The sequence below is a fragment of the Elephantulus edwardii genome, unplaced genomic scaffold, assembly GCF_000299155.1.
Source record: "Elephantulus edwardii isolate Elephantulus edwardi_28Jun2011 unplaced genomic scaffold, EleEdw1.0 scaffold00106, whole genome shotgun sequence".
In the NCBI taxonomy this organism is placed as follows: Eukaryota; Metazoa; Chordata; class Mammalia; order Macroscelidea; family Macroscelididae; genus Elephantulus; species Elephantulus edwardii.
Genome location: NW_006399856.1, coordinates 11,026,339 through 11,049,082, shown reverse-complemented (window position 1 = coordinate 11,049,082; position 22,744 = coordinate 11,026,339). Strand labels below are relative to the sequence as shown.

General features: G+C 39.0%; 1 protein-coding gene across 1 annotated transcript in view; it reads right to left on the bottom strand.

Annotated features, from left to right (window-relative positions):
* Nucleotides 1-293: 293 nt before the first annotated feature.
* Nucleotides 294-22,744, bottom strand: part of ACADL (acyl-CoA dehydrogenase, long chain) — a 49,343-nt gene continuing 26,892 nt past the window's right edge. Inside the window, exons 8-11 of the mRNA XM_006891957.1 lie at nucleotides 22,256-22,369; nucleotides 9,417-9,544; nucleotides 6,610-6,696; nucleotides 294-517 (exon numbers count right to left, since the gene is read on the bottom strand). Of these exons, the coding sequence (XP_006892019.1) occupies nucleotides 424-517; nucleotides 6,610-6,696; nucleotides 9,417-9,544; nucleotides 22,256-22,369 (423 nt within the window). The 3' untranslated portion in view covers nucleotides 294-423. The remainder of the gene's footprint in view (nucleotides 518-6,609; nucleotides 6,697-9,416; nucleotides 9,545-22,255; nucleotides 22,370-22,744) is intronic.

Here is a 22,744-nt window from a genome sequence, read left to right as displayed (position 1 = left end):
GAAAATCACGTTGTGGGACATTTAGGGCAAGCAAATGAAATGACTTAATATTCTAAATTATATTTGCTTTCCCCTTTAAAAGCTATAAATATAAAAGGGTGGTATAACAATACAAAATTACTCTTTCCTGAATTAAAAAAATTAGGCCATAATATGTTTTAGAATTTTAGTGATACCTTTATAAAAACAATTTTGACTGTTAGCAAAATAAAAATCTACAGTGAAACATTATATTGGCAGATTTTAAAAATCTTTGGATTCAAAGACTTCTCTTTTTGCTGGGTTAATTTTACATTTATTTTTCTATAGAGAGAGCATACATAATTATTTACTCCCCTCCTCCTCACTTCCAGGTTGCATTTTATCTCAAGTAGATTTAAAAGCAGATTAGAAGTAATAGGATTCCAGGATGCAGGCAGATGTCTACTTGTCAAGGACGATCTCTCTTGCAATCAGCTCCTTCATGATTTCATTAGTACCACCATAGATTGGCTGGACACGGGCATCCACGTAAGCTCTGGATAAATTAGAAGGTGGTTGAAGAAAAAACCCAATATATTAGAAACTGCCAAATTTGACACTGTCAGGAACTACTAACTTCTTCATACCGAATAAAACCCAAACACAAAGTTCTAGTACATATTTCTTTTTCCAATATGGTATTGATCCCAGGTTGATATACCCATTTTAAAACAAAACAATAGCAACCTATCAAGATTCTGATAATCTGTATAGCTTTTAGTTTTATAACAGCACTTATAAGAGCATTTGTAAGTATATTTAACCTAATTAATAAAATTTAGCATATATAATGAGTCTAAAAATATGTTGTTGTTGTTCTTATTGACTGCACGACTCATAGCGACTCTATGAACAAAAGAACTAATGTCTTTCCATAACTATCACCATTTCTCCAAGTTCACAGAGTTTCCAGAGGTATGTGGATAAGGAAGTGGATGCCACTCCTACTTTCAAACCTGTTTTACAGCTGGGAGCTCCACCAAACACTGTCCACATTGGGAAACCATTCTGGTATTTGATATCCCAGGTACAAGGTTCAACTTCACAGCAACCCAGCACATTGACAAACCGTGATATACAAAGTGGAAGAGTGTTCCTCCAGATGTAACAGCACTAGTTTCACTTAGCAGTGGTTAAATGTCATCAAGTCAAATACGACAGAGTAAATTTTGCACAAAAGACCTGATCTCTGTTCTATAATTACCACCATTTCTGTACATTTATAGAGTTTGCAGAGAGAGGCATCTAGTTTAGGAAGTGGATGCCACTTGTGCTTCCCAGAATAAATCAATCTGGAAGCTCATCCAAACATTGTACATAATGGGTAACCATTACGGTATTTGACAAGACTATGGATCAGTGTGCAGCATCTCAGCAACATCAAGTTGTTCAGTTCAGAACATAGACAACAGATTCCTGTGTCATTCAAGGAATATTCATTAAAAAAATAAATTTGGCCTGAGGGCCGCATCACATCAAACACAACCTCAAAAAAACATGAGCCCCAAATTTTCCCTTTACTTGCCCATCGGGACCACCATCTAAAAGCAGCAAAAAGCCAAACTCCCAGAGTGGAGTCTCCAGGCCCCTGCCAGCAGTCTCAAACCCTCCCCCTGTGGAGTTTTAAAGCCAACGCCTTTGAGCAGACTTCTACTCTAGGCAAAGGCTCAAGGACACCCGCTCTTGAGGGGAAAAGAGAATACGTTAGACTCAGAAAATTTCGGAATGTCTTCATTTTATATTATTCTTAAATTTGTTATTCCAAAAGCCTTGCAATGCATTCATTTTATGGAAAAGAAATGACAGGGTTTTTTGGCATTGCATTAGATTCCACCTCACCCTGGTTCTCATCTATAAGAACAGACAACAATATTTCAGAAAATGTGGCTTCCAATACAATTAACAAGATACTTAATTTTTGAAAATGGTTAGTTCATAGTTGCTCCAGTTACACATAATAGAGGGCTAAAGTACTGAGTGGCTAACCCCACTGCCAGACACACAAAGAAGAAAATGCAATCAGGAGTTCACTTTTGGTAGTAATGACTATAACTATTCCATTGTATATTTTCCCCCTTCTCATTTAATCCTCTCAGCTCTCAGTTCAGAGAGAATATGATCGATCTGCCCACAAAAGAAGTGAGGAGGAAAGAGGTTGACATATTCGGTAATTAATGGATGCTATTTAATGGCCTCTGGAGTGCTGAAGAGCAGTGTTGTCTCTCTGGAGACTAAGGTGCGTCTGATACAGGCTATGGTCTTTGCAATCACCTGTTATGCATCAGAGAGTTGGACAATGACCAAGGAGGATAGAAGGAGAATTGATGCCTTTGAGCTGTGGTGCTGGAGAAGAGTATTGAAAATAGGACGACAAACAGATTTGTCCTGGAGAGGGTTAAACCGGGTGGCTCCTTGGAGGCAAGGATTCTGAGGCTCCGTCTAACTTACTTCGGACATGTTGTGAGGAGAGACTGGTCCTTAGAGAGGGATCATGCTTGGGAGGGTGGAGGGGCAGCGCAGGAGAGGAAGGCCCTCTATGAGGTGGATTGATTCAATGACTGGGATAATTGGGATGGGAGTGTCAGAGACAGCGATTGACACAGGACAGAGCAGAGTTTAGGGCTGTTGTACATAGGGTCCCTATGAGTCACAGGTGACTCGATGGCACATAACAACAACAACATTTAATGGCCACATAACAGATAATGTGCTGATTAGAAAGAGATTGTATCTTTTGTATTACATCACAATCCTTCATTCAGCCCAAACATCAGTACTAGTTAGTGCTGATCTTTGAACTTTGTTAGTAGATGAGCTTACAGGCTTCCCTCCATCCCTAAAAGCTGAGGGCGGGTGGTGGGGTGGGGGTGGTGGTGTTAGATTTTTAAGGTAGTTTTGAGTCAAATGAAATATTCTAACTCATTTAAGAACATGACCAATTTTGGACTTAGCCTTCTTCATATTCATCATGGAACTTGCAAACAGCAGGCGCTCGGTAAATATTTACTGGCTGGTTTACTGCATTACAAAGGAATTTTAGAACCTCAGTACCAAGCTTCGGGTACAACTTCTAAAACTTGCATTTGAGTCATTTGCATTTCTAAACGTATTTTTTCCTTTTGAACAGATTCTGCTCCTTCCCACCAAAGCCAGTGCTAACATTTTGAGGACCTGCCCAGCCTTCTTCAGAAATCTCAAAGTGTTTATACATTTTTGGGCTGGGCTAGGTTTTTTTCCTTTTCACAAAGAAGTTCCAACCAAGTGTGCAGTGACAGAGAGATTTGCAGACCTTTTATAGGTTACTAATTAAAACTCAGCCATCAACTAAAATTAACAGAGAAAAGCAGCAGAAGGAATGTTTAACTATGCCTAGTGATAAAGTGCTACATCTCAGGCAGAGACGTCCTGTCGGCCTGAGCTTCAAGTCTCCCAGGGAGAGTCAGACTGCACTAAAGCCACGTGATGAGACAGAGGCAACAGGGCTGAAAGGACAAGACAAAAAAATAAAAAAGGCCCCTCTTTTCTCCAAAACACTCAGAAACATACAGATTAAGTGACATAGCTTAATCTGGGGCCTAAGAGGGACACAAAGAAAATGTGTTGTTGTTTTTTTTCTATCTAATCAATGTCTACGTAATGTTGTATTAGATGCTGTTGTCAAGTTTGACCCAAAGGGACCCTAAGAACAACACATCTGAACCCTGTCCTAGCCTGTGTCGTTCTTACATTTTCTGACACTTTAGAGCCCATTGCGCTTGTCACTGTGCCAATCCAAAAGGTTGAGGGTCTTCCTCTTTTTGCCGACCCTCCACCTTTTCAAGCATAATGTCCTTCTCCAAGGAATAGCCTCTTCTAGCAACATGCCCAAAAGTATGTGAGATGAAGCTTTGTCTCGTTTGCTTCCAGGGAACACGCTGACTGCACTTTCTCCAAGATGTATCGGTTTGTTCTTAAGGCAGTCCTTGGTATATTCAGCACTCTTCTCCAACACCACAGCTCAAAAGCAACTTCTTCTGTCTTCCTCAATCAACGTCTACACAACACATTTATGATCATTTTTAAATTAGATATTAGTCTTTACATCTTTAAAAAAAGAGTCTTTTTCTTTATCTGTTTGGGGAGAGAAATAAATGACAGTTTTGTCTAATACAATTTTGCAATAAGTTGTCCAAGAAGGGCGACTATTCGTCATGGTCTTAGGGGGAAACATAAGTACCTCCAATTGAAACCAAAGATTATAAGTATGCCATCACACTGCAACATCTGCTTACTACTGGCCTGATGAGATCACCTCTAAGAAACATCTCGTTGTTTTGTGTGTACTATAGAATTGGAACTGATCCACAGCTGACCGACCCTCTGGAAGGTTTTCAGAGGCAGTTACTCACATGGAAGGAGAATGCCCAGCTTCCTGAGAAGCAGCTGGTGGTCTCAAAAGGCATGTCTTCTGGATTGCAGCACAACTTCTTGCCTTTATTTATGCTACATTCTAATCTTGGCCATTGAGAGGGTCGACTCTCCCCACCTACAACGCCTTCCTTAGAACAAGAACTAAGCTAGACAAACACTGAACACCTCTATACACCCACCATTCACCACTACTTCACTCCTTACTGTTGTGTCTTGTGAATAGGACAGATGAACAGTATGAATAAAATATGAACATGTACAGGAAAAAGGAAAATAATTATTTGATATGTGCAAACATTTACTCAATGTTTGCTTTTATTTCACTACTATATAAAGATTAGAAGAAATTTATCTGCTTTTGATTAAAGCCCCTTTGAAGTAGTTGTGAAAGAACAGAACACAACACATGAAATATAATAAAATCCACGATTTGATAAAAAGAATAAAAAGAAAAGAAATGATTTCGCTATTTCATGCCTACATTCCCAAGGCAGGAAAATGCCCTGGTTGTGGCAGAGCTTTTTACAAAAGATTATAAATTATACACACACTCCCCATGATTAAAGCTTTCTGAGCCCTGTGGGTAGAGAAAATGAGTAGATCTTCTGTTTTTGACTTCATGTAACTTTCATATTATGTTTATTCTCCTCACTAAGGACTAAAGGCAATTATGTTTTCAATTATACTTGCCAAAATGATAAATCTGAGGCCTTAGGCAGCCAGTTTGAACACTAGTTTGATAGTTTTCCCCCCTCCAGATATTCTACATTTAGATAAAAATTCGAGAAAGTTTTCAGAAGCCCATGCCATTCTCAAGTCTCAGATTCAGAACCACGTTAGCCTTTTCTACACATAGTAAAATGTCTTTGGGTAAGTTTTATAAACTGAAAACATCACTAGGTAAGTGAGAAAAAAGTTTTTCCTATGATAATGAGGAGGAAAAAAAGAAGGCTCTGAGGAGGTAACTGAGGCCAAAGACAGAAAGAGGACATTATAGAGATAGAGAAATGTCAGCCTGTTTACAAGTCAGTACTTAAAGTAGCTTAGAGCTACTACAAATATTCTCCATGAAATCCAATGCTATTGATAGATTCCAATCTACATAGACACTTTTAGGACAGATCAGGGATCTCCACTGGTGTGGTCTGGAGGAGTAAGCCAAAGGCTAAGTCTCTCTAGTGGTTCAAAGCCATCACCTTCTCTGTGGGAGAAAAATGGATAATGTCCTCCCATTTACAGTCTCAGAAACTCAATGGGGGGTCACCTGTGAATTGGTTCTGATTCCACAGCAATGAGTTTCAGACAAACGATCAGGGCTGTGAATCTTTATGGAAGTAGAGTGCCACATATTTCACCCCTAGGGCAGCTCGTGGTTTCGACCTACTGACTTTTCTGTTAGTAGCCATGGGCTTTACCCACAGAGAAACCTTTATTCACACTGAACATAATAAACAAGGGCATATATAATCTCTTTCAATTTGAATGAAATTAAAAATTCTATTTGGAAAAAATTCTTTTGATATTTTTTTAAATGAAAATACTCAAATAAATACTGGCAATTTAGATTTTTTTTCCCCTCCACATACAGATGAATTTTTCTCTTGTGTTACATTTATCTTATAAAAAGTATTATTTATACCTCTTTGTACTATTTTATAAGGCTAAGCACCAAACTGTCGTATACTGGTAATTTCACTGTTTAAAAAACTGACTTTTACAATTCTAGTATCCCTGACTGACTGTCAGTGAGATGGAAATGACTTACAGCTGGTTTTAGAGGCTGTAAATCACATAGGAGGAGATTTCTCATCTTAGTTCTGCAGAGCAGATAGCACGTTTGAGCCTTTGGGTTGGCAGTGCAACTCCTTTACCATCAAAGCTCTGACGGGGCTACCAGAGCTCCCTGTGGTAAATCTATAAAATGAAGTTACTTCCATTTACTTAACACCCTATGTAGTCATAAACGAAAAACTGAGAGAATCCTGGTGGCATAGTATGCAACATGTTAGGCTGCTAACTCAAAGGTAGGCAGTTTGAATCCACCAGCACTCTTAGGAAGAAAGAACCATAAAGACACCCATACGATGGAGAGGGTTTTGGTCTCCCTTCTGACTTAATTTTCTATAAATAGTAAAGAACCTTCCTTTTGATTCATAGCTTCAGAATAGGCATACTCACTTTGCAATCGGATATTCCCACATGTATCCCCAACCTCCATGGAGCTGCACGCAGTCATATGCTGTACTGTTTTGTAACTCAGATGCCCTAGAAGAACAAATAAAAAGCATGAAAGGGACATTTTAAATGTATTTTCATGAAGGCCTCACAGGAAATAAATTATTTATGATTATTTAAGTACAAACATTTATCAAGTAATTAAAAGAGCATATTAGCTAACCAGAGAACAGAATAAAAATTACATTTGAAAGAGATTTCAGGACAATCATCACATAAAGAATGCTCTTCATAAATTATATTTCTGGGAAAGGCTTTTGTTAAAGCTATAAACAAAATGCAGACAGCTTAAATTATTGTTTGGTTATTCTATTCTAGCCTTGAAAAGGATAGAATAAAAACTTGTGTTGAGCCTAATTTATTTAGATTATCTATCTGAGCCAAAGGAGTTGGCCTAGTGCCGCAAATGGAAAAAAGATCAGTGGTTTGAATCCACCAGTGGCTCCGAGGAAGAATGGTAAGCAGTCTTTTCCTTAAAGAGTTACAGCGCCCCAAGGCAGGGCAACTCAGAGGCAGAATCCCCTCAACAGCAGTGGGTGATATGATCCAAACGAACGGGGCTACTGCTCGGCTCTCTATCTCTTTTTGCCTTTGGAATGTATCCTTTTTTCCTCCAAAGATGTCAGTCCTTATCCTAGAGATACAAATCTTAAATTCGATAATGTGGAAAATATTCAAAGAAAAGAAGCAGTTTTTAAAAGGTTCTGATTATTCAAAAATGAACTGAAAGTAAAAGTGAAAACTTCAGAGTCGTGACCATTAAAATACAGTCTAACAAACAGGGAATGCATTAAAAAGTTACTCAGCAATTATCATTCCTGGCTTCACTGATAGTAATATGAGGTATACTTGAGAAAAACTATATTCTGATCTTATCAGAACAGCTGTAACTATGATTAAAAACCATAAGATAATTGGTAGGTATTTAACGCACCTTAATATGAAATAAATTTTTATTTCATTTTCAAGAAAAGGAAACAGAGCAAAGCATAAGCATAGACACAACTTCCCATTAAAATCACTTTCTTAACTCAAGCATAGGACAGCTATTCTTAACAAATGTAGCAACATTCTAAAGATTAGTATACAAGACCTTGGGCAATATTTGGAATTCTATAGTTTTTATATTTGGTTGGAATTTTAGTGGAAAAAGTGTATAAATTCTAAAAGTCTATAAATTCCTTCTTTTCAAGTACAAGTGTGTGTATGGTGTTTTCAAAGAGTAATAAAATCATTATAAGTGTAAAATATCTTCCTCAAAAGTATACACTTCTGCTATTTCTACATCACTTTTCAACCTGACAATTTTGTTATTTTAGAATCATTATATAAAGCACTGTTCTCCATGGTTCGCCTATTCTTTTTCTAATTAAAATGAACACAAGTTACTGATTAATGATAGGAATTTTTTCTAGGTTAATTTTGAGCTAATGTGATGTGAGAAGAAACCTAGTTGGCTTCTAAAATTGGATCTAAACTATATGCACTGACATCTTACAATATAGAAAGCCTTCTAGTGGTCTTTTCCAGGTAACTAATTTTTTATTTTTTGTTTATGTTGGTTTATTTTCCAATGTTCATACACATTGTTTTTCACACTGGATCTTTCCCATTTGCTTCACCCACTGCTCCCTCTACCCATCAAATCATGCGACCTTATGATTAAACACCCTGGCCCCCCACCCATGCTCACCTCTTGCTCCCACCCTTCTCTGCCCTCCTGAATCCCCATACTCATTCTACAATAACGGTCTATGCAATATTTGTCCTTATGGGACTGAGTTAGTCCAGTTAGCGTAATGCTCTCCAGTCCCTCCCAAGCTAGGTAGTAATTTACAAAATCATTGCTCCTGCGTGCTGCACAGTATTCCATCGTGTGAATATATCATAATTTCTCAATCCATTCAACTGTGGTTGGACATTTGGGCTGTTTCCATGTTCTTGTGATGGTGAATAATGTTGCTTTGAACATCAGTGTACAAATTAATTCATCTTTAAAACCATGGTTGATCAGTCTTTAATTCAGTTGACTGTCTTTCTAAACTTATTTGGCTATTTTTTTTTTTTCAATTAATAAAGCAAGTACAACTTTTGGCTACACAGTAAATACTTCATGGTATTTCTCTTAGATCTAGATCTTCAAGAGAAAAATCCTTCGTAACTGCCTCATTTAACAGATAAGTAATTAAAACAGATGCCCAACTCAACTACTTAATGAAAGTTTGGGGACACTATCTTAGGGCTCACAACAAACTCTGTCATTCACAGTGGCATGCAGACCCTCCAGAGTTTTTCAGGGGCTGTAAATCACACCGGAGCTTCTCTCTTCCAGAGGAGTGGTGGATTCAAACTGTCTGCCTTTGTTCTGGAAGCTCATCTGTCTACTTAGGAGGCAATGAAAGGTCCCTAAGTCTTACTGTTTCTCTCTCTCACTCTCATGATACTGTCATGTCTTTTTTAAAGAAATTTGAAAGAAATTATTACTTAAATGAAATAGTAAGTCATCCTTTTTCAGTCATTTAACAATTCACTTACAATCGCAAGAGTTAAATAACAACTTCAATGATTTCTTAGCACATTATAAATAAACTTAATGGAGACTTTCAGTGTTTTCTTTAAAAAAAGGGTTCATACTGCTATTCATTTATACAGCCTTCTTCCTTTAAGACCCTCATGGCTGAGTTTAAGGCTGGCCGAATTCCACAACAGTCTGGGCAAACACCACATTTTCATTATGGTAGCACGCATACCAGTATTTCGCCATGGATGCCGTGGCTGAGTCCAGACGTTTCTTCGAGTGCAGCTCGAGGCAGCTGTCGATAAAGGCCCGGGTTACACAAATGCGTGTTTTCAGTTCTGCTAGCTTATGCTGAACTGTCTTGAATTGAAAAGGAAAGAGAAAAAAGTAATCATGGTAGAAATAAATCATAAATCACTTTAGGAGAAAAAAAATTTATATATATAATGGAAGATCTAGGGGTGGACCTAGGGAGCTTTGGTGGTCTAGTAGCAAGAAGCTGCGCTACAATCCCAAAGGCACGTGGTTCAAGGTCACCAGCTGCTCCGAGGGAGGAGAGGCAATCTTTTCCCATGTGATTAAGTGTTTCTGAAAACCTGTTGAAAGGCCGGCTATGGGTCATTCCAACCCTGAGATACACAACAATAATAGCAGTGGATTGAGGTGGGAATAATTTCTAGGTGGTTTCATCCCACCAGCCTCATCCTCTTCACTGCATAGAAACATCCAACCATCTTCATACTAAAAAAATAATTATATAATGGAAGATCTATAAAACAAGACAGAAGTGGCACTGGCGGATATTTTTTTCCCTTTCATTAACTTACATTAAAAAAAAATACAACATAACCTGTTATATTTAGTGCTAAGAAAACTTGCTCTAAGAGAAAAGGTAAAAAATTAAAAATAAATAACCTTTCACATATTATGAATTTGAAAACTTAGAAAACGAAAGGTACTTTCTTCTACAGGAGCATGACCTTAATGAATGAGCACCATCTTGTGGTAAAATCTTTCCATTACAGCTATTCAAAAATACCCATTTTGTAACCACAGATCCTTGAAGAATTTTTCTTTATTACTGAAATGAACTGTATATATTGTCTTATTCTTCTCTTTTGACTTGGAATACAAAATAATATAATCACAAGCTGGGGGCCAGTGGAGTTCTACATGCATACAATCACATTATAAATATTTGTTGTTAGGTTCCCCTGACTATAACTCAAAGCAATCCTGTGAACAACTGATCAAAACCTCATCCTATCCTGCACCATCCTCAGGATCTCGGCCATGGTCAAGGCCACTGTTGCAGTCAGTGTGTCAATACAATGCACTGGTGGTCTTCCTCAATGAGAAATAGTTATTAAACATTTCTACCTCATCAAACATTCGATCTAGTTCTGCAGAGAACTGTGGACTAATAAAATGAGAACACCTATCTACACTCTCCCTGCCTTCCAGCTCCTCAGCATAGACCGCAACCTTGCTCTTGGAAATCACACTCTCTAAACCATCCTCAGTTGTCCTCCAATGCCGCTAAATTAACTTCATCCCTGAAAGATAAATAGAAAATGGAGTTCTGATCAGTTCTGTTAATGTCACGAGTGAGACCCTCACTGTGGTCCATAGAAGGCAAACACATTGAAGTTCATCCCTGACTCCTGGTTATATATGGTTTCTTTGGCATTTTTTTAAAATAATATTTTTACAGTGTCTTGGTGAGTTTGCATAGCAAGTCAGGTTCCCATTTGACAAGTTCCACACAAACTGTTTTACATTAATTATATTTTCCATAATAGACTGACATTCTCTTTCTGTGTTCTAGTTGTTCCCTTACTTTTACTCTAGTTTCCCTGCCCCCTTATTCTCATCATTGTTTTTAGAGTGAATGCTGACCTTTTAACCTCATATAGTTTCAAAGCAGAGAACCTGGCTTATAGACAATATTTTTATTTTGTGAGCCATTCCACTATTTCACTCAAAGGTCACCTTAGGGCATAGATTTGGTTCAAGATTTAAAGAGTGTCCCGGGGTGACAGTTTCAAGGAGACCCCACTCTCACTATTATTCAGATAGTTTGTTGGCCCTGAACTTTCACCTTCCTTGAGGATGCTGGCTTGGTCTTGAAAGCCTGGCTCTCCACTTTGAGGAGCCCCCACAGGCCTAACTGACCAGTTAAGTTCAAAGTCCACCTTAAACTTAGATCCTCCATGTAAAAATTCAAATAGAAATGGAGTTCTGATCAGTTCTGTTAATGTCATGTGTGAGACCTTCACTGTGATTCACAGAAAGCAAACACATTGAAGTTATGGAAAAAGTGGTTAGTGAAATGCAAACTAGAAACGAAATGCAACCTGTCTGTATACCAGTAGGTTCACAGCCATGACTGAGTTCTCAAAGGAGGGCTCTGAGGCCAGATTCCCAGATGCTTTTACTCCTGGCTTGTACTGTTCGCTGAAGCAATTCTCAAATTGCTAAACCACAATTAGGAGTCACTGGCAATGGGGGCAGTTTGAGTATTTTCCATTTCTGGAAAGGTGTAGAGAAGGAATATAAGAAGAGTCAGGAGCAGGCAAGCCCAATGTGTCAGGAGGGATAGGAACTGTGAGGGCCAGAGTCCTCCTAGCGGTAATAATACTTTACTAGATTGCTAGTAAAAAGAAAAGAAAATACGCAACCAACTCAACTTCATACCTCTCCCTTGGGTTTACTCTTATCTGATTTGGGAGGATGACTGTCATCTATTAAATCTAAGACCCAGCAGTGAGAAGGCTGGTACCACACTCCCCCGTCCGTGTCTGTGTCTTAAACTCTAATCCACAACATGTCATACAGGCTCCAAGAAAACATTCTCCTTTTCTCACCTTCTCTTTTTCTATCTCCTTTTTTTGTTCAGTTTTGTTAGGCCAAGCCTTAACCTTCAACAATTAGCATATCATAGCCCCATCCCACACATACACATTTCTTCACAGTAAATTTAGAGGTAGGATAAGAAATGAAAACAGTGTGGAAATTCTTTATACATTGAAAACACATGAGTTTTAAAAGCCACCTTATTTAAGTAAAGGAGTAAGATAGATTTCATGCAAATAATGGACCTAAAACATGAAGCATTCAAACAAGTACACTTTGACATCCACTTTTTGCATTTAATGCATCACCTATCAAACTATGCCAAATACATGCTTCACTGAATCTTTAAAAGAAAAAAAAGAGAGAGAACACATGAGCCTATATATTTTACCTGGGAATGAGGAGGACTCTGAACTTAAGATTCTTCTTTCTTTTATCCCCACATGATGCCTCATTCACAATTTTATGCATGATCACTGATATGAGAGAATCAGGATCTCTAAGCCTATGTGCATGCAAGAAGCTTCTAGAACCTAAGTTAAATTTCAGACCAAGATGGAACAGTTGTGCTTCAGTTCATTCTGTAAAGTTCAAAGGTCCGACAGAATTAAAGCCTCCAAGAGTATAAAATTTATTCTCTGGAGAACAAAGGCATTAAGTATTCACCCATTTTTAGTATTTAGTTATTTACAAAACAGATTTGGCCTTTACTGCAGACACAGACTGAGACATGGATTTTGAAATCATTCTCTAATGAACGCTGTCTTTGAGTCAGTTGTGACTCACAGGACCCATCCTTCCTGTTTCCAAGGATCTTTATAGGACGAGAATGCCTGTCTTTCTCCTGTTGAGCGCCAAATGGATTGAACCACCCTCTTTCCAGTCAGCGGTCCAACATGCAATGCCATGAGGCTGCCTTCTCTAACGAATTGTACTGTTGTGTGTTGAAGGAACTGACCCATGGCTGACCCTCGAGTTTTCAGAGGCTGTAAATCACATGGAGGAGACTGCGGATCTTTCTCCTGCAGAGCTTCAGGTGGATTTGAACCACAAGCCTCTGGGATTGCAGCACAGTTTTTTACCACTAGGCCACTAGAGCTCCCTATAGCTGATCCAGAAGACTTTCAAAGGCAGTTAATTGCATGGGAAGAGACTGTCTATCTTTCTCCCATGGAGCAGCTGGTGGATTCAAGCTGCAAACCTTTGCACTGGGAGAGCAATTCTTAACCACTAGGCCACCAGAACTCTCTTCTTTAATGAATATTATTATTGCTGTTGTTGTTAGATGCTGTCAAGTTGAATACAACTCAGTGATCCTATGAACAAATCTGAACTCTGTTCTATCTTGTGCTACCCTCATTATCTCTGACATACTTGAGTCCATCGCTGCAGTCACTGTGTTTATCTAGTGAGGGTCTTCTCTTTCACTGTCCCTCCACCTTTCCATGCATGATACTCTTTTCCAAGGGATAGCCTCTCCTAGCAACAAGTCCAAAGTGTGTGAGATCAAGAGCCAATGCTAATGAATGAAGAAGTTCAGATGCATTGAAAACATTGGCAAAAAATAAGGCCCCAGGAATCGATGGGATAACAACTGATAGGTTTCAGCCTTCAAGCCTTGGATGTTCTCACTGTCTATGCTAGGTAATTAGGAGGAGAGTTGCTTCACCAACTGACTTGAAGAGATTCATATGTGTTCCCATTTCTCAGAAAAGTGATGCAATACAATGTGGAAATTATAAAATAGCATGAATATCACACACAAGCAAAATGTGGCTGACGATCATTCAAAAAATGGCTAGAATTGTACACAGAATTGCCAGAAGTTCAAGCTGGATTTAGAAAAGGCCATGCAAAGAATACCAAAATAATGTCTATCTGTGTTTTATTGGCTATGCCAATATTTGACTGTGTGGATCAAAACAAATTATGGCTAACATTGAGAAGAATAGGAATCCCAGGACACTTAATTGTCCTTAGTTGGTTCATGTGAAACCTAGACCTAGGCCAAGAGGCTGTTGAGTGAACAGCACAAGGGAACCCTACATGTTTTGAAATCAAGAAAGGTATGCATCAGGGTTGCATTCTTTCTCCATATCCATTCAATCTGTATGCTGAGTAGATTATTCAAGAAGCTGGATTCTATGAATAGGAATATGGCATCAGGATTGGAAGAAGACTCATTAACCTTCCTCTCATCCAGAATCTTCATTATGTAGATGGCACTCCTTTGCTTGATGAAAGTGAGGAAGACCTGAAGCCCTTGCTGTAGAAGATCAAAGATCCTTCAATATGGACTTTGTCTCAATATCAAGGAAAAAAAGTTTCTCACCACTGGAAAACTATGTAACATCATGTTAGATGGAGCAAAGATTAAAACTGTCAACCACTTCATTTTACATTCCACACTCAACACCCTTGGTACCAGCAGTCAGGAGAACAAGAGATGTATTGCACTGGGAAAGTCTGTAGTCAGGGACTTCTCCAAATTACTGAGGAGCAATGATGTCAGTTTGAGGACTAAGGTGAGCCTGATTCAAGCTATAGTCTTTTTAATCACTCGCTGTGTGTATCTGAGAGCTGGACAATGAATAAGGATGACAGAAAAAAAAAAATGATGCCTTTGAACTGTGGTGCTAGAGAAGAGTTCTGAATATCCCATGGTATCTACCTAGAGAACAAACAGATGTGTCTTGGGGGAGGTGCTGCCAGAGTGCTCTTCGCAAGCACAGATGATGAAGCTTCTCTCCTCTCATGACTAGGAGCTAACAATTGTAACAAACTATTAGCAGGGTGCTCTCAGCAGTATTGTAAACATTTGTTAATATTCTTTAATTTTAATATTTGTTAACACATGACAGATACACTTTTTAACACCACTCTCAAGTTACAGAGTAGAGTGGCTACAGTCACGTTCAAAGTTCTGAATGACAACATTCTTAGAATCACTGTACCACGGACTTGGAAGATACTTTGATCAGGTTAAGCAGCCTAGTAGTACCCTTAACATCATTAATTGTGTTATCACATATGATGGTTTAGACAAAACAAAACAAAACAAAATAGTTTTGCTATCTAATTTTTAAAGGTACCCTGGTAGTGTAGGCCATAGAGAGCTATGCTCCTTAGCCACCGAAAGCACCTCTCTGGTGGTTCAAATCCTCCAAGCACCTCTTCAGGTGAAAGATGGGCAATCTCCTCTCAAGTCATCTACAGCCTCCTGAAAACCCCCTGGAGGGTCAACTGAATCATTTCTGTCTCCATGGCAACAAGATGAAGAGATGATCTCAATTTCAGAGTTAATTAACCCCATGCTCAGAGTTTTTCCTAGAATCAGATATTTCCACTAGGGAAGAATGGAAAGAAGGGTTTTTATTGTTTTTCTCCCCTTCTCCTATTCTATTTCTAACATGCTCAACTGTTGACTGAAAGGTTGGAGAACTGAGTCCACATGGAGGTACCTGGGAAATTTCTATACTATTAATGATACAAAAGGATCAAGATCTTGACGTCTATGTGAATGCAAGGAGCTTCTAGAAGCTGAAGTTAAATTTCAGACCAAGATAAAATCATCTGGAATTCTTGCTTCCGTGCATTCAAGGTCTGAGGGGAATCATGATCCACTTCCAAAACTTTAGCCACAGAAACCGATAAGGGACATAGCTCTACTCTGTTATACATAGGGTCCCATGAGTTGAACTGACCCAGTGGTAACTGGTTGGATTCCTGTCTTGAGTACTTTATTTTCTTAGATCCAAGAGTATATACCACATAGGAAAGGACTAAAAAGAATCTGAAGTTTTCACTCTATGGCCCAAGAATAAAGAAAATGTAGAAACCAAAAGGTCCATTTATCATCTCTAAACTTCTGAGAAGTATAAATAGTGTATGTCTGAGGAGTGTAGTTTCCAAAGTTAGAATATGTGTGTAATTTTGAGCAAGCTACTTAACTTTTCCACGTCTCAATTTATTTATACCTGGAAGATGGGAAATGATAGTAACATTCTGTAGGGTTGTTGTGAAGAGAAAAAAAAGGAAACCAAACTACAAGCCATCACCTTAGCAAGTGCCTGGCCCCCAGAAAATAGCTATTAAGTGGAAGAAATTGACTTTCAGACACAAATAATAAACAAGCCTATAAGGGGATCAATAACACCAGGGAAGCACTCATTGCTTAGAATAACCAACTATATAAAGTCAAAAGAGCAGCATTTGCCCAGAGAGAAAGCCGAGCACATAGGAAGAGGTGGGTACGAGGACTGGAAATGAGAATTAAAGGGAAGAAGTGGGTAAAGTGCTATGATATGATGGTGGTGGTTGTTATAAACCACAGAATTGCAACTAATTCATTGCAGGCCCTCCAGCAGGTCTTCAGAGGTAATAAACGACAGGGAGGAGATTGCCTATCTCCGCCCCCCCCCCCCGAGAGGCTGGAATGGCATGCCTTTGGGATGGCAACACCATTCCTTGCCACGAGGCCACCAGAGACCCGTGATTCTATCTTTGGCAATTTTGTTGTTATGTGCCATCGAGTCACCTGCGACTCATAGTGACTCTATGTACAACAGCCCTAAATCCTGCTCTATCCTGTGTCAATCTTACTGTCTCTGACACACCTATCCCGATTATCCCAGTGACTGAATCAGTCCACCTCATCGAGGGTCTTCCTCTCCTGCACTGTCCCTCCACCCTTCCAAAGTACGAGGACCCTCTCCAAAAACTGATCCCACCTTCCAACATGTCCAAAGTATGTCAGACAAAGCTTCAGAATCTTTGCCTCCAAGGAGTAACCTGGCTTCACCCTCCAGGACAAACTAGTTTGTTCTCCTAGCAGTGCATGTTATATTCAATACTGTTTTCCAGCACCACAGCTCAAAGACATCAATTCTCCTTCTATCATCCCTAGACATTGTCCAGCTTTTTGATGCATAGCAAGTGATTGCAAAGACCATGGCCTGGAGCAGGTGCACCTTAGTCTCCAGATTGAAACTGTTATTCTTCAATACTTCGGAGAGGTCTTTGACAGCAGACTTTCCCAATGCAATTCATCTTTTAATTTCCTGGCTGCAGGTACCAAGAGTGTTGATTGTAGAGAACCAAGCAAACTAAAGCTGTCAACAATCTCTTACCATCTATCATGATGCTGCCATTCGGTCCAGTGGTGAGAATCTTCGTTTTCTTGATGTTGAGCTTCAATTCATAGTGAAGGCTGCAATCCTTGACCTTCTGCAGCAAGTGCTTCAGATCCTTCTCAGACTCAGCAAGCATGGTTTATGTCATCAGCATAATGCAGATTGTTGATGAATCTACCATTAATCCTGATGCCACATTTCTCCTCATAAAGCCCAGCCTTCTGGATAATCTGTTCTACATATAGATTGAAAAGATACGGAAATAGGACACATACTTGATGCACACTTTCCAATTTTGAACCATACAGTGTCTCCTTGCTCTGTTCTGACGACTGCCTCTTGGTCCAAGTATAGGTTTCACATAAGCACAATCAAGTGGTCTGGGCTTCCCATTCTTCTCAGACTCAGCCGCAGTTTGTTGTGATTTACACAAACAAATGCCTTTGCATAGTCATTGAATAACAGAAAGACATTCCTCTGGTACTCCCTGCTTTCAGCCAAGATCTAACTGACATTAGCTATAATATCCACAGGGCCACGGCCTCTTCTAATCCAGCCTACACTTCAGGCAATTCTCTGTTGATGTGCTATTTTAGTCATTTTTGGGTAATCTTCAGCAGTATTTTGCTTGCATGTGATATCAATGATACTGCTGGCTAATTTCCACACTCTGTTGGATCACCTTTCTTTGGAATAGAACATATAATAGAGATCTCTTCCAGTCAGTTGGCCAAGTTGTTGTCCTCCAGATTTCTTGACACAACTTGGTAAGCACATCCAGGGCAGTGTCTGTTTGTAAAATATGTCAATAGGTATGCCAACAAGGGGCCTTCTTTTTTTGTCAGTTCTTTCAGAGCAGCTTGAACTTCTTCATTCATCACCACAGGCTCTTGCTCATACATTGTTTCATGAAATTTCTCTGTGTTCACCAATTCCTTTTGGTACAATGACTCTGTATACTCTTTCCATCTTCTTTTAATGCTTCCTGGATCATTTACTATTCTGTCCAAAGCATCCTTAAATATTGCAACTTGGGGTTTTAATTTGTTCTTCAGTTACTTCAGCTTAAGAAATGCTGAGCAAGTTCAGCCCTTTTGATTTTCTGACTCCAGCTCCATACACATTTCACTGTAATACTTTGTCTTCCCACACTGTCCTTTGGGATCTTCTGATCAAAATCTTAATATCTTGATTTCTTCTCTTTGCCTTAGCTTCTCGGCCCTCTAGTGCAATATTCAGAGTTTCCTCTGACATCCATCTTGGTCTTTTCTTCCTCCTCTGTCTTTGCATTCTTCCTGGATACTATTCTTGATATCCTCCACAGCTCATCGGGTCTTCACTCACTAATGTCCAAGGCCTCAAACCTGTTCCTGAGATGGTTTCAAAATTCAGGAATAGATTCAAGCCAAATTTTGTTCCTGTGGACTTTATTTAATTTTTCTCAGCTTCAGCTTAAGCATGCAAATGAGTAGTTGGTGGTCTATTTAACAATCAGCACCTGGTCTAGTTTTCACAGCTGATATTGAGCTTCTTCAGTAATTCTTTCCACAGATGTAATCGATCTGATGCCTATGCATACCACCAGGTGAAATCCATGTGTATAGACTGCCTTTATGTTTCTTATAAAATGTATTTGCAATGAATAAGTCGTTGATTGTGCAAAATTCTATCATTCTATCTCCAGCTTCATTTCTATCAACTCCATGTTTTCCAACTACTGATCCTGCTTCTCTATTCCCAACTTTTGCATTAGAAATAATATTATAAAGAAATAAAAAACAATATTATAAAACAAAATGTATATGAACAATTGACTGAAAATCAATTTGCTTTGTAAATTTTCAAACTCTTAATTTAAAAGTAAAAAGGGAAGGAAAGGACCCAAAGTGTTAAAAAATTCAATAATGAGTCTGAGAAAGGGAATGGAATAGCTTAATGGTCATAAAATGATATGTGACCAAGTGTAATACCACATTTAAAGCTTTACTTTAATTGTATCGCAAGAACCAGTTTACTTAGCTCTAGAATAGGACTTGTAGGCGTGTATTGTCTCTGAATATATGTCAGTTCGAACTACAAAAATATTTTTCAAATTTATTTAATTAGACAATAGAAGATTAAAGGATCTTGAGGATTGCAGGAGAGATACAATTTTATTTAGAAAACACAGTCCAGTAGCAGAGCTCGCGTGGCTTGGTCCTGTAAAGAGTTGTATTAACTCAAAGGCCATGCCTCCGTGGTGGTTCCTATTTCCCTCCCTTCCACAGGGACGATGGACAGTCTCCTTCTGTGTGATTTACTGGTTTGACTGAAAACCAATGGAAGATCAGCCATTGGTTTCTGTAAGTTACACAGTAGCGGAAATGTTATCAGTGAAAACAAAATGCTACTGCCACCTAGTGAAGTTTTAAAAAACTACCTTACAAAAAAACAGTCGTTTTGAAAAGGATTAAGATAGTCTGCTGGTTTAGTCTATGGTGAGTTTCAGGGCTAAGCCAAAGGCAGAGCCTCTCCAGGGGTTCGAATCCACCAGCAGCATAGTGGGAGAAAGATGAGCAATCTCCTCTCATGAAATGTAAGCTCTGCGAAACCCGCTGGAGGGTCAAAGAGGAGTTATTCTGATGTGACAAGCAATGAGTTTGAAAAAAAGATTACAAATTAGTTCCTGTCCTTTTGCTTTCAAAGTATAATTTACTAATACATAGTTTTAAAAATACCATTTTCTTCTATTGTAAAAATAGAAAATTATTTTCTGTTTAACTCATGGTAATCAAATCACATGCTTTCAGAAATACAAAGAAAATTTAAGGAATATTTAGGTTATCTTTTTATAATTGAAGCTAAGAACTGTAAACACACTGTTGTTGTTGTTATGTGCCATCCAGTCACTTGCAACTCATAGCGATCCTATGTACAACAGCCCTAAACTCTGCTCTGTCCTGTGCCAATCTCACTGTCTCTGACACACCCACCCAATTACTCCAGTCACTGAATCATTCCACCTCATAGAGGGTCTTCCCTTCCTGCGTTGTCCCTCCACCCTCCCAAGCATGATGTCCCTCTTCAAGGACCGGTCCCTCCTTGCAACATCTCCAAAGTATGTCAGATGATGCTTTGCCTCCAAAAAGCAGCCTGATTTAACCCTCTCCAGGATGAATCTGTTCATTTTCTTAGCAGTCCACGGTACACTCAATACTCTTCTCCAGCACCACAGCTCCTCAAAAGCTTCAATTCTCTTTCTATACTCCCTAGCCATTGTCCAACTCTCTGATACATAATAACTGATTGCAAAGACCATGGCCTGTATCAAGCACACTTTAATCTCCAGAGAGACACCATTGCTCTTCAGTACTTTTGAGAGGGTCCCTAACAGCAGACTTTCCCATTGCAATGCATCTTTTAATTTCTTGGCTGCTGGTGCCAAGAGTGTTGACTGTGCTTGACTGTGTCAAGCAAACTAACACTGTTAACCATCTCAATCTCTTCACCATCCATCCTGATGTTGCCAATAGGACTTCAAGGACTATAAACACACTAAATGTGGATTCTTAAGGGGATGAAAAACAGGTCTGTCTGGTCCACTTATTATAATATTCAGGACAGGGCTAAATTTACGATTCTTTTAATAAATATTTTTTATAGGAAAATTGGTGGTGGTTGGGTTTCAGACACTGATTGTCTTTTTTCGGTTCTTAAGTTAAACCTCAAACCCATTGTCATGAGTTGGAAGCTGACCCTTCCACTGACTTTTAGAGGCTGTAAATCACATGGAGGCAAATGTCTGTCTTTTTCCTACAGAGCAGCTGGCAGAACTGAACCACCAGGAGGCACCACCTTGGGATTGGCAGCACAACTCCCTCTGCACCACGCCATCAGAGCTCCTCCTTTTTTGGATATAACTGTAAACTATGATACCAGGAGTAATCCCAGGAACTTCCTTCATGCTGCTACAAGCTTTTAACATGCAGTTCCAGACTCAGATCTTCAAATTGTACTTGGGCACACTTTCAAGGCAAGAGCTCATTAAGTATTTGTTTAATTAAATGAAAAGGAATAAGCATCTTACCGCTTCTGACCATGAAGCCACCAGAATTCCCTACGTATCACGATCAGTATAAGCTAGATACTACTAGTATTGTGAGTGCTATAATAAGTTGGTGTACAAAACTCTCTCTGAATTAAAGTCCAAACCAAATCTACCGTCCAGTAACTTTCTTTTTCCTTTGTAGGCTTGTGTTCACAGTCTTCTTGGTAAGCTGTTCTTTTCCTAATTCACCTTTAACCTGCATAGTTTTCTCAGGATCTATTCTTATTCTCTAAAGCCTCTCTTAAGATTGTTGTTATGTACCATCAAGTCTAAATAACTCATAGCTGACTGTCCAGTGGATTTTCAGAGGCTGGAAATCATATGGAAGGAGACTTTCTACCCTACAGCTGCTGGTGAATTTGTACTGTGTAGGCAGTGCAATGTCTCACCACTAAGCCATCAGACCTCTTTCTCTCAAGGTAATCATAACCAATTCTATGGTTTTTAGTATCATCAAGGTCACTGTCTCTGCAATTACTTGCTGTGCATCAGAGAGCTGGACAAGGACTAAAGATGACAGAAGAAGGATTGATGTCTTTGAGTTGTGGTGATGGAGAAGAGTCTTGAACATACCATGGACTGTCAGAACAAATGGGTCTGTTTTGGAGAAGGTAAAACCAAGTTCCTCTTTGGAGGCTAGGATTTTAAAACTCTGTCTCACATACTCTGAGCACGTGGCCAGGAGGGACCGTCCTTGGAAAAGGAAATGATGCTTGGAAGGGTGCAGGGACAGAGCAGGAAAAGAAGACCCGGATGACTTGGATTGACACAGTAACTGCGCCAATGGGATTAGGTGTGTTGGAGTCAGGAAGATCAGCTCAGGACAGGGCAGGATTCAGAGCTATTGTACATAGGGGTCAATATGAGTCACAGAGCAATTCGATGGCACATAAGAACAACAACAACAAAAAGTGAAAATTACTCCAAATTTGCATGTGTCCTAGGCCCATTTTAGACGAGCTGACTGGCTCCTACAATCCGTAAGAAGCAGCTTACCTGTATATGTGCAACTGTTTTCCCAAAAGCTTTTCTTTGTTTGACGTAGTTCCTGGTTTCTTCAAACATGAATTCACTGGCTGCAGTTGCCAACTCAGCAATCAACAGTCTTTCCTATAACCCAAAATTAGATCATGAACATTACTGTAGTTATGCAAGTTATTATTATATGGCTTCAACTGTAAAATTTTCATAAAAAACTTTTATAACTCCTGAATATTAGGTTTATTTCTCAAGTGCTTTAAATCTAAAGATGAATAAAATGATATTATTAAAGAATTATTTTAATCTATCTGTAAGAATTATATATTTGAATGATAGTGGTATTCACTGGACTTCCTTGTATGCGTATAGATATTATCCTGTCACTGACAATATTGTACTTCAAGATGGATCTAGCAATGACTTTTTTAACTATGAAAGCAACTCCATTTTTCCTCACCTTTTCATCTCCAGAGTAATATATCATATGGTCATCTGACTCAAAAT